The sequence below is a fragment of the Geotrypetes seraphini genome, chromosome 6 (assembly GCF_902459505.1).
Source record: "Geotrypetes seraphini chromosome 6, aGeoSer1.1, whole genome shotgun sequence".
In the NCBI taxonomy this organism is placed as follows: domain Eukaryota; kingdom Metazoa; phylum Chordata; class Amphibia; order Gymnophiona; family Dermophiidae; genus Geotrypetes; species Geotrypetes seraphini.
Genome location: NC_047089.1, coordinates 20,638,188 through 20,650,854, shown reverse-complemented (window position 1 = coordinate 20,650,854; position 12,667 = coordinate 20,638,188). Strand labels below are relative to the sequence as shown.

Sequence of the window (12,667 nt, the reverse complement as noted above, 5' to 3'; positions counted from 1 at the left end):
CCTGGCTTCTTACTAATCCAAGCAAGCACCTTGCATTATTGCTGTTGAAGTAACCGGCAGCGTGTAATGTCACCTTGAGGTAATTGCAGGTCTGAGGCAAGCCAGAGCACAATCAAACAAGATTTATTACTCTTCTAAGGTAACAGAGGGGGAGGGAAGAAGAGATGGCAGGGCATGGAAGGAGGAAGGTATGCCAGACCAACGGAAAAGGAAGGGGCAAAGGAAAGAGGAGATGCCATATGAAACAGAGAGAGAGAGGGCAGACACTGGATGGAAAGAGAAGAGAGGGCAGTGAATGGAAGATGCAAGACAGAGGGTGAATAGTAGATAGAGTAGGTAGAAGGGGTAGAGAGAGGGAGACAGACAATGAATGGAAGTGTGGGGGAGAGGAGGGACAGCTGCTGAATGGAAGTCTGATGGATAAGGGGAGCAGACTTGGAAGGAAGTGGGGAGGAGAAAAAAAAATGGGCACATGTGAGGGAAGAGGATAGAGTTAGAAATAAAGATAGACAGACAGGGGGCCAGGGAGAAAGACAGAAAGAATTACAAACAGCGTCCAAGGAGAGAGAGACAAATAAAAAAACAACAGACAGACAGACATTACTCTAGCACCCATTAATGTAAGAGGCTGAGGGGGGGGGTAACAGGAAGGGAGCCCTACTGCTGGACAGGGGAAGCAGAGAACAGGTGCTGCTGGGCAGGGGGAAGGTAAAATGAAGGGAGAAGGGCTGGACAGTCGAGGAAAGAGAGACACAGAAAGAAAGACAGACAGCAGGAGGGAGAGAGACAGAAAGAAAGACAGACAGAAAACAGCCAAGGAGAGAAAATTAAAAAAAGAAACACAAAGACACACATCTATTCTAGCACCCGTTAATGTAACGGGCCTAAAGACTAATATAAATATAAAGTGCTTAAATATTTAGCACCATATCAGCCAAAAACCTGGGAGTCTCCCAGGTTTTTGGCTGATATGGAGCTAAGTATTTAAGCACTTTATATTTATATATATATACAGATACGATATTTACCCTGTATTTATTTCATATGGGATCAAAACTGGCACAATGATACTTTATAAACACTTGAAGGGACAGCCAATGATGAGGCACCACATAATTCTTCCCGCAGTTACAAGATAATACAGCGGTGGAGTGGTGGGGCTGAGGCTTCCTATAAAATCAAGTAATATTGAGGATATAAGAGGAATTTATCCAGCCCCCAACTATATTTGATTAGTCTTTTATTTTAACATGACCATGTGAAATTAAAATTAAATGTTTACATTGAACATTTTAATTATTGTTTACATACATACGTATAGAATATAGCGATTTTCAGGGTGAAAGCTGGTAAGCGCCAAACTTTTTATCGGTACAGTACTTTACTCATGACGTAATGGGAGGGGTAGGAGTCAGCATGCGAAAAATCGCAAATAAGCGAAACCGCGAGTGCTGAAACCACAAATACGGAGGGAGAAGTGCACATGCATACAATGCAGGCGATTGTGAATATTTCGCAAAATACAGACGTAGACCAGGACTCAATCCATAATCTGCTTTAGCTCCTCTCCCTTAGTGTGCCTACTGTACAAGCAATGCTCGTTTTGTGCATGAGTCCTCCAATGACATTCCTACCAGTGGGGGGCGATGCGTCAATGTTGTGCCTATAATCACTAGGAAAGGACAGATCCTCTGGAGTCCTGCAGAGATTGCCAGTCCTTCGCTATTGAGAAATATGATACTGAAACAGCACTGCCACTGACAAGAGCGTAGGTGGAGGACTCCCACACAGTTTAGAGGGAACATTGTCAGTGCAAGCATGAACGTACTTACACCGTGCATATTTTTAGACATGGCTGAATTGTATAAGAGCCCCTTAACACCTAAAAATGATTTATAAAAGTACCCTCTTAAAGAGAATGCTTTCTACTAAATTTAAAAGAGAAACATCTATGTTTCTTTTTGAAAATTAGCATAACGTATACGCACAAAAAAAGCCCCATGTGAGCTGTTTGAAATTTGCTCTTTCTTTCTCCCTCTCTCTCTCTTTCACATTTCTACTGCAGTTTTATTAGATCATGTCTCATTTGTATCTCTCTGTCAGGTGAACGGTATTGATCTCTGTGGTGCTTCGCACGAGCAAGCTGCGGCTGCATTGAAAGGCGCAGGACAAACCGTAGCCATTATAGCACAATACCAGCCCGAAGGTAGGTCGAGGCCTCGTTTTCAGACTTTATAGATTCATGATAGAGTTGGCTTTGTTTTTGATCTCTGTGTATCGTCTGGAAAAGGAAACTATGCGCTCCTTTTACTAAGGTGCGCTAGCCGCTTTGGCGTGCACTAAACGCTAATGTGTCCATAGACTATAACGGACGCATTAGCGTTTAGCGTGCCTTAAGTAAAAGGACCCCTAAATGAGGGATTCAGCTTACAGGCGGGTGACATCGTGTTCGCAGCTCCTCGGTGTTCACTGCTCGCTCGCCCAGAAAGACCCAGGGCTGACCCCCAAAACAGGACGGCAATGCTCAGCTGTTTTTCACTTGCTTTCATTTCGTAATCAAGTGCTTTTTCTTTAAGTGGATGGCACTTACATGAGTAATTAAACAGCTTTGATAGAATGAAGGAAAAAAAAACAAAAAAACACCTAAAGCTGTCTTGATCAGATGTTGTCAGGGTTACAAGGCTGTGTGATACTGCTAATAGAGAAAGGACATAATCATAAACCAGAACGAAAGAAGTTATCCTGCCGTTGTATCGGGCGATGGTGCGTCCGCATCTGGAGTACTGCGTTCCAATATTGGTCGCCGTACCTTAAGAAGGACATGGCGTTACTCAAGAGGTTTCAGAGGAGAGTGACGCGTCTGATAAAGGGATGGAAAACCTTTCATACGCTGAGACATTGAAGAAACTGGGTCTCTTTTCCCTGGAGAAGAGGAGACTTAGAGGGGATATGATAGAGACTTACAAGATCATGAAGGGCATAGAGAGAGTAGAGAGGGACAGAAAGAGAGAGAGAAAGGGAGAGAGACAGAAATAGAGAGAGAGAGAAAAAGAGAAAGAGAAAGGGAGAGAGACAGAAATAGAGAGAAAGAGAAAGGGAGAGAGAGAGAAAGGGAGAGAGACAGAAATAGAGAGAGAGAGAGAGAGAAAGAGAAAGGGAGAGAGAGAAAGAGAGAGAGATAGATAGAGGAAGATTGGAGAAACTGGGTCTCTTTTTCCTGGAGTAGAGGAGACTTAGAAGGGATATGATAGAGATTTACAAGATCATGAAGGGCATAGAGAGAGTAGAGAGGGACAGATTCTTCAAACTTTTGAGAAATAAAAGAATGAGAGGGCATTCGGAAAAGTTGAAAGGGGACAGATTCAAAACGAATGCTAGGAAGTTCTTCTTCACCCAACGTGTGGTGGACACCTGGAATGCGCTTCTAGAGAGCGTAATAGGGCAGAGTACGGTACTGGGGTTCAAGAAAGGATTGGACAATTTCCTGCTGGAAAAGGGGATAGAGGGGTATAGATAGAGGATTACTGCACAGGTCCTGGACCTATTGGGCTGCCACTTGAGTGGACTGCTGGGCACGATGGACCTCGGGTCTGACCCAGCAGAGGCATTGCTTATATTCTTATGACATTGCTAACATACTTCTGAAAATCCAGGTGCCAATATTAGGTTAATATTTAGTGACTCCTGCCTAGTTAATTCCCACTGACAGGATTCTCTCCAGATATTCAGTGGTATTTAGCCTATGTTATCAACTTATGATGGCTACCAATCCAAGAAAGAATACTATTTAAATTCTACTGTATGTTATTTAAAGCCTTAAACGGAGACAGCCCAACCTACCTGAACAACCGCCTCATCCAAACCACCTCAATCAGACATAGAAAAACACACACCCCTCGATCAAAGAAGTAAAACGGAAAATACTATACGATGGCCTCCTGGCCATTCAAGCAGCTGAATTAGATAACCAAATCTCCAGTCTACTGATAACGACGCCAGACTACAAGACGTTCAGAAAAGAAATAAAAACTACACTCTTCGAGAAATTCCTGAAACAACCCTAACTTCAAACTTACCGTCCTTCCCCCCTCCCTCTTCCCGCCACACTGAAACTACATAAGCTACTCTTTACCTCTCTAGAAAGGACAAATGTTCTTCCATTGTAACCCTCCGTGTTTTTAATCTCTTTTGTAACCCGCCTTGAACCGCAAGGTAATGGCAGAATAGAAATCTCTAATGTAATGTAATATAGTAAGTTTCAAGTTTCAAGTTTTATTAACATTTGATGAATCGCTTATACAAATTTTCTAAGCGATGTACAATTTAAAAGCCACTAGATAGTGGTCTCACATACAATTGGACAAATCAATCACAAAACAAACTACATGGATCAGTTAACAAAGTTTGGAACGGCAAAGGCTGGACCACAGCAATGCTTTATACATGGGTAGGGTTACCAGATTTTACGTACGTAAAATCCGGACCCATGGACCCGTTCCCCCCCCCCAGGCCTGCCCAGTTCAACCCATCCCCGCCCCGTTACACCCATGGCATGCCCCAGCCTCGCCCCCTAGCCCTCCAGCCTCTCCCCCCCCCCTTCAGCCTGCTCGTCAGTTGGGAAGACATCGTGCGATGATGTCACATGCGTGTGTGCGGCCGCGTGTTGTATCCGCGCTCGCCAGGTTTTGAAAAGCCGTCCGGATGCCCGGACATGCCTTCCAGAAAGAGGACATATCCGGATAAATCCAGACGTCTGGTAACCCTAGACATGGGGCGTTGCAGTTGGTCCAGAATGCTGCAGCGCGGTTGATTTGTGGCAGTTTGAGGTCTGAACACGTCTCTGGCTGCCTGTTAAGTGTAGACTCGTATATTTAAGGTGCTGGTGTTAAGATTTCAAGTTATCCATTTGCCAGAAAATATGACGTCGTATCGTCCAGATTTCTGGTTTACAGAAAGCGAAATGTGCCAACACGAGAGCAAACTCTGCCTCCGTGGCCAGAGTGAAACTATGGAATAATAATAATAATAATAATAATAACTTTATTTTTATATACCGCCAGCTATCTTGCGACTTCTAGGCGGTTTACAGTAAAAGAGATTGTGAATACAATAAAGAAAATGTAAATACAATAAAGAGAGGCTTTACGTACAATGAATTAAGGAGTTTAGCAGTGTACATCTCAATACAATAAAGAGAAACTTCTCGTACAATGACTTAAAGAGTAAAGCAGGTTACATCTGATAATATTAATAATGTTAACAACAGTTTGTGTGTTGCAAGGCCCGGAAGTGCCAAGCTGTTTGCTCAGAAGTAGAAATAATCCGTGACTTGAATAGAGTGTTCGTAGTTAGTGATTAGGGGTTGGGGTTAACAGTTTGCAAGTTTAGTTATGTGATGGTGTTACGAGGGGGTTGATGTTCCGGTTCGTTGCCTAGGTGTTTCAAGAATAGGTAAGTTTTTAGGTGTTTCCTGAATTCTTCATAATTGTTTGTGTGTGCAATGAGTTTTTCTAGGTCTTTACCCCATATGGCTGCTTGATACGATAGCAGTTGTTGATGGTGTCTCTTATATTTGCACCCTCTAGCCGGTGGGGAGACAAATTTCATGTGTGTTTTTCTTTCGTGTCTGTTGGTTGGGAATGAGAAGAGATCTGTGATGTATTTTGGGGCTAGACCATTTAATACTTTGAAGCAGAGACATCCTAGCTTGAACTTTGTGTGCGCCTCCATCAGCAGCCAGTGTAGGAGTCGGTAAGAAGGGGTTATATGAATAAGTTGGTTGGAGAGTTAAGGATGACAACTAACATACAGCAATTTAAAATGGGTTTTTAAAAAACCTTCTTATTTGTCGAAGCTTTTTCCTGAATAGAGGTTAGTCTGATGCAAGGGTCTCAAAGTCCCTCCTTGAGGGCCGCAATCCAGTCGGGTTTTCAGGATTTCCCCAATGAATAGGCATTGAAAGCAGTGCATGCACATAGATCTCACGCATATTCACTGGGGAAATCCTGAAAACCCGACTGGATTGCGGCCCTCAAGGAGGGACTTTGAGATCCCTGGTCTAATGCATTTAGGCCTAGATTCACTAAGCTCACCGATCGTGTCACACCCAGTTTGCGAGCCTTCTCCGACCTTGACCCGATTCACTAACCTTCTGCCCGATCCGATCCGCACCTGATCCGATCCGCACATGCAAATGAGGGGAAATGGCATGCATATTAGGAAGGCAGCGATTCACTAAACACCGATTGGACTGGCCGATCCAAAATGAAGCAACTGCTGAGGACCAGTTGCGTACTGTCCCTGCTGACTCTCCTGCTCTCTGCCGCCCTGAAATCCCAGTTTGTCCCTGCCGCCTGCTCTCTGCGAGCCCTTGGTTTTAACCCGCGGGTTAAAAGCGTGGTTCTGTTCCATTGAAATGCCCACTCAAGTAAACTGCAGCCACCCTTCCCCCTTTGCTTTGACCTCGCTTGTGCGGAGAGCAAGCACATGCGCGGATCGCATCTACAGCCAACCAGGTTGGTCTGCGCATGCGTCTTGATCGCTCTAGGGCAGTGTTCTTCAACCTTTTCACACCTATGGACCGGCGGAAATAAAAGAATTATTTTGTAGACCGGCATCGGTCTGCGGACCGGCAGTTGAAGAACACTGGGCTAAGTTGTGGGCCATCTGGAAGCCTTCCCTCTGATGTTGCGACATCAGAGAGAAGGCTTCCAGTTCAGGCGCAGGACGTGCGTAGGAGCCGCTGCCCGTGGCTTTGTGCACTGAGTCAGTGAGGAAGAGGGAGCCGGCCCAAAGATAATGCCGCATCCGTCGCACCGCGAACCGGCGGTTGAAGAACACTGTTTTGGGCCTGATGCACATGCCGGCCCTGTGGACCGGCAGGAAATTTTTGTGGACCGGCACTGGTCCATGGACCGGTGGTTAAAGAACACCGCTCTAGGGTGTGCGTCTGATCATAACATTTACATGCAGAGTCTGTTGTGAATGGGTCGCCCGGCAAGACTCGGCCAAGGATCACCCAACAATCGTGACTTTAGTGAATCTAGGCCTAAGTATCGGTGTTTTACAATCACGTGATTAGTGAAGCTGGGTTTTTGGGGTTTTTTTGAAGGGTGAAGTATATTCATCTTCTGTTCAAAATTTGGAGAAAAATGTATGAGTAATATATCACTGTTTTATGATGTTTATTATGTACGAGATGTTAACTGTATTTTATGTACGTGATTTTGAAAGTCACTTAGGATTAAGCAGGCAAAAAGTTTTTAAAAATAATTTGATATACAACTCGGAGCAAAAGCCGTCAGAGCTATTTACATAATAAAACAACAAACCAATATGGATAAGTTAAACTTAATAAGAGGAAAGAGAAGATTTTGAAAGGAAAAGAGGATAAAATTAGGAAAGAATGAACTCCACTGGTTAAAAGAAAGGACGGTGAAAGGAAGGGGAAGAATTAAGGGGGAAAGTCTAGAAGCAGCGCCTGAATTTAGGTGACAGCAAGCGCTCTATCGGTGCCTAAGTTAAGTAACAAACGCCTTTTAAAACGGCAAAAAACAGCACCGTTAAAGTGCCTACCGGCTCATGCCTATGTAGGTGCTTTTAGGCCACCGAACGCCACTTTGGGTGTGGCTAAGACCCGACGTGGCATTAGGCGGCCTAAAGTGCCTTCGTAAGCACGATTCGCCACAAAGATAGGCGCCTGAAATGTAGGCCCGGAAAACCATGGCCTACATTTCTGGTGCCTATCTTTCGTGGAGGCGGGATTCTCTTTAGGGTGCCGGCGCACGATTGGCAGGCGATCGGCAGCAACTTTTTAGGTGGCGACAGATATCGGCACCCTGTAGAGAATCTGGGCCATAGTATTTTTAAAAAGGTCTAGGATACTGTTGCCCGTGCACTGAGCCAGCTGCCACTATCCAGACTGTCTGGAGGAGATTAAAGGATAAAATGGACAAAGTGCTGGGTTTTGAAAAGCCGTCGAGAGCCCTCAAGAAAGAGAACATGTCCGGGTAAATCCGGTAACCCTATTTAAACGACCTCTAAAATTCGGCATTGGATAAAAGAAGTGCTTAGTGGTATTTTATAAATGCTGCTCGAAGTTTAGGTGTCGCTGAAAGAATAGCGCTTACACCAGGAGCTGTGACTAACCTTATTCACGAGCGTTTACACCACCTGAAACCTGGCATAAATCCTCATGCTTAAATTTGGTGTGGATCCCTGTTAACTCTGTAACCACGCGTGCACCTTGGAGGAAGGCCCCTGATTCTCCCTAGGCCATGCCACCTTTTTGAAGCCACCGGTAAACATTATGCGTGGATACCAGCGTGTAAATTTATTTGTTTAAATTTAAATTAAAGCCAATTAGCTCTGATAATTGTTAGGGCCCAGTTATCATCACTAATTGGCATCATGATTCAATTACATTGTTGTATGTTTAGGAAATGTATATTGGCAAGGAACTGAGTGATAACGTTTACGTTTTAATGTATGTTCTGATTAATGCCGTACGTTCCCAGATATCGTTCCAGTCTTCTTTTATTGTTATCCGTCTTAAAGCACAAGGTAAATGGTGGAAAAAAATAAACTTGTTATGGATTTTTTTTTGTTGCTGTTGTTTTTTTTTTTTTAATCTTTATTAAATTTCCAAACTACCATTATGCAAACAAACAATTTCAATATACATAATATTACACGAAATGCACATTAAACATTAATGCACAGCGATTTTTTCACCCCCCCCCAAATAATCATAAAAAGTACATACCTACAGGAAACCATCCATATATTCCCTGAATGAAATTCCAATGCAAAACCCTCCCCTCTCCCACCCACCCTGGATGTGTATGCTTAAGGGTCAATAAAATAAAATCAGTTATCATTCCTTACAGAACTTAGGGCTCCTTTTACGAAGCCGCGGTAGCACCTTTAACGCACGCAACTTTTAATCGCGTGCTAACCCCCACACTAGCCAAAAAAACTACCGCCTGCTCAAGAGGAAGCGGCAGCAGCTAGCGCGGCCGGCAGTTTAGCGTGCACTATTACGCACGTTAAACCGCGGCTTCGTAAAAGGAGCCCTTAGTCAATGGTTCCCAAACATCCATAAATTTCTTATACCGTCCCTGTTGTACGGCCATCGAACGTTCCATTTTAAAAGTATAACAGAGAGATTCCCACCAGAAAGTGTCATTTAACCTATCCCAGTTCTTCCAATTCTTCAAAATGAGTTCAATGGCAACTCCTGTCATTGTAAAGAGAAGTTTATTATTTCGACTTGTTATGTTATGTTGTTAGGTGCCATTGACTCATGTTTGAGTCCTAGCGACTTGATGACCATCATCAAGTTTTCGTGGCAGAATACAGAACTAGATTGCTAGGCAGTATACATTTGATGTTGTCGCCATTGTCACATCAAATGCGATCCTCCGCCTCCAACAATGCCCATCTGCTGCCGCCCAGATGGGCGGTACATCGTTAGTCTGACATCTCCGCTGAAACCTGTCTGCGTTGGGAGGCCCCGCTGGGAGCAAAACTACCGACGGCATAGCTTTCAGCTTCTCAGATGCGCACGAGCCCCGGTGGCAAGACAAGCCCATGTACCACGACTGGAGCATAGAAACATAGAAACATAGAAGATGACGGCAGATAAGGGCCATAGCCCATCAGGTCTGCCCACTCTACTGACCCACTCCAAAGTCTACTATCCTAGGGATCCCACTCCTGGTGACAGGTTCCCTTGGCTTAACCCTCTAATGGATCCCACATGGGCATCCCATTTGCTCTTAAATTCTTGCACGCTGTTTGCCTCGATCACCTGCACCGGGAGCTCGTTCCAAGGATTAATCACTCTCTCTCGGTGAAGAAATATTTCCTGGTGTCACCATGAAATTTCCTGTCCCTGAGTTTGAGTGGATGCCCTCTTGTGACTGAGGGTCCTTTGAGAAAGAGAATCTCTTCTTCCATCTCGATACGGCCGGTAATATACTTAAACGTCTCGATCATGTCCCCTCTCTCGCTACGTTCCTCGAGCGAGTACAGCCGCAAATTTTTCAGCCTTTCCTCGTACGGTAGATCCTTGAGCCCTGAGACCATCCTGGTGGCCATCCGTTGCACCGACTCTACTCTCAACACATCTTTTCGGTAGTGTGGCCTCCAGAATTGCACACAGTATTCCAAATGAGGCCTCACCATGGTCCTGTATAATGGCATGATGACTTCAGGCTTCCGGCTGACGAAACTCCTGCGGATGCAACCTAACAACTGTCTTGCCTTAGATGAAGCCTTCTCCACATGATGTGTTATGCTAAGTTAAATCGCGCATACCCAAACTTGTATGTGCAATTCAAAGCATCACATATAGAATCCAGGGGATGGCATGCAGGGGAGTCTGCCAGTTTGCAAAATTGCATATAATGCATTTGTTATATGTGTGAAAGCACGGCAGTTGTCCGCTCTGTCTTCACTCTGTCAAAACTCCACCCCCTGTGCATGCCCACTGGCAAAATCTAATCTAGTCTTCAATTTATATACCAAATCCTTTCCCGAAGGGACTTGATTCAGTTTACAATTAATTAAAAAAATAAGATAACATCTAGTAGATCGAATGTAAAAATTACTATTAGTTAGGATTAGATAGATATTTACAGATCCTTTCACTAAGGTGTGCTAGTGTTTTTAGTGCACGCAGGAAAATACCGCAAGCTACACTTCTAGAACTAACACCAGCTCTAGCGCACGGGGCAATGTAGCGCACGCTATTCCGCGTGTTAAAGCCCTAACGCGGCTTAGTAAAAGGAGCCCTTAAATAGTTGGAGGAACTGGTCTGAATAGCTATTGCGTAAACAACCAAGTTTTTAGATCTTTCCGAAATTGCTGTAACTGCCCCAACAGTCTTAAAGAGTCTGGCAGTTTATTCCAAATTTCTACCAATTTAAATGACAAAGTTTTGCTAAGTTTCTCGCAACATTTAAGTCCTCTAGAACAGAGGTGTCCAACCTGCGGCCCCGTGAAGTATTTTGTGCAGCCCCGGTCGAGGGCGATGCAGTGTTTTCCTCTGCTGCCCCCTGGTGTTTACCGTCTTGCCGGCTCCCTCCTCTGTCTTGCTGCAGCATTTGCGCGGCCCCAGAAAAATTTTTTTGGGGCCAATGCGGCCCAGGGAAGCCAAAAGGTTGGACACCCCTGCTCTAGAAGATGGAAATGATCATTTATAAATTGTTGTAATCCTTGAATGACAGGATCTGATAGCATTCCAGCATAGAGGGATTGAAGGATCAAATATTCCATAAAGGAATTTAAAAACGACACATGCACACTTAAACTGTATCCTATAACAAACTGGGAGCCAATGAAGCTTTCTCAACAACGGGAACTCATGATCGTACTTTCTCTTTCCAAAGATAAGTTTGGCCACTGTATTCTGTATCAGCTACAGTCGATCTAGGCTGCCCTGTTTAATACATAAATATACAGAATTACAGTAATCCAGCTGAGCAAGCACAGTGGACTGTACCAATAATGTATAGGGTTCCTGATAGAATAATGACCTAACATTCCTCAACATATGTAGACTGAAAAACATTTCTTTGCCAAGGAATTTATCTGATCGTTAAAAGTAAGGGAGAAGTCCAATAAAATGCCCAAAACTCTGGAGGAGAAATCTAGTTGTAATGAGATACCTGACTTCAGTAAAACAACAGCAGGAAGAATTTCTAATCTAGGCCCAATCCAAAGTAATTTGGTTTTTGAAGCATTTCATTTCATTTGGATGGAATTAGCCCACCTCTGAATCTTGGAGATGCAACTAGCCGGGTCACAAAGATCATGGTTAACTTCCAATAGGATGAAGACATCATCTGCATAAGTATATATAGGGCTCCTTTTACAAAGGTGCGTTAGGGCCTTAACGCGCGGAATAGCGCGCTAGCCGCTACCGCCTCCTCTTGAGCAGGCGGTAGTTTTTCGGGTAGCACGCGCTAATCCGGTGCGTGCGTTAAAAATGCTAGTATATCTTTGTAAAAGGAGCCCATAGTCTTTACAGATGAGAGACAAAAAGTTTCTTAAAAAGGTCATATAAATGTTAAACAAAATGGGTGAAAGAGGGGAACGTTGTGGTACACCACATTTGGGTGTCCAAGAAGATGAAACCCCACCCTTTAAACATACCTCATAAGAGCGTTGCGAGAGAAATTTGTTAAACCAACTCCAAAACCACATGATTCAGACCTGCGCCAGCATACGAATCAAAATATCACGAGGGACCACATCGAATTCCGCCGTATCCCAGCATATATTTTTCTGCTAGTCGGTGTTCTGTAAGGGATCATTTTATGCGCATAGGTTGCCACGTTCTCAAATGAATTATTAAAATTCCCCAAAGTGGGTAAATATTTTACCACTTTAAGTACATGCGGTTTTATAAATGTGATTCTGCCTCCCCCTTGCCCTCCCCAAATGCCTTCATAAGAATAGCCTTACTGGGTCAGACCAATGGTCCATCAAGCCCAGTAGCCCATTCTCATGGTGGCCAGTCCAGGTCACTAGTACCTGGCCAAAACCCAAAGAGTAGCAACATTCCATGCTACCGATCCAGGGCAAGCAGTGGCTTCTCCCATGTCTTATGGATTTTCCTCCAGGAACTTGTCCAAACCTTTCTTAAAACCAGCTACGCTAT

The 12,667-nt window shown here is 44.2% G+C and overlaps 1 protein-coding gene across 1 annotated transcript in view; it reads left to right on the top strand.

Annotated features, from left to right (window-relative positions):
• DLG2 (discs large MAGUK scaffold protein 2) overlaps positions 1–12,667 on the top strand; it is a 1,272,293-nt gene that overhangs the window by 927,334 nt on the left and 332,292 nt on the right. Inside the window, exon 15 of the mRNA XM_033948577.1 lies at positions 2,104–2,206. Coding sequence (XP_033804468.1) covers positions 2,104–2,206 — 103 coding nt within the window. The remainder of the gene's footprint in view (positions 1–2,103; positions 2,207–12,667) is intronic.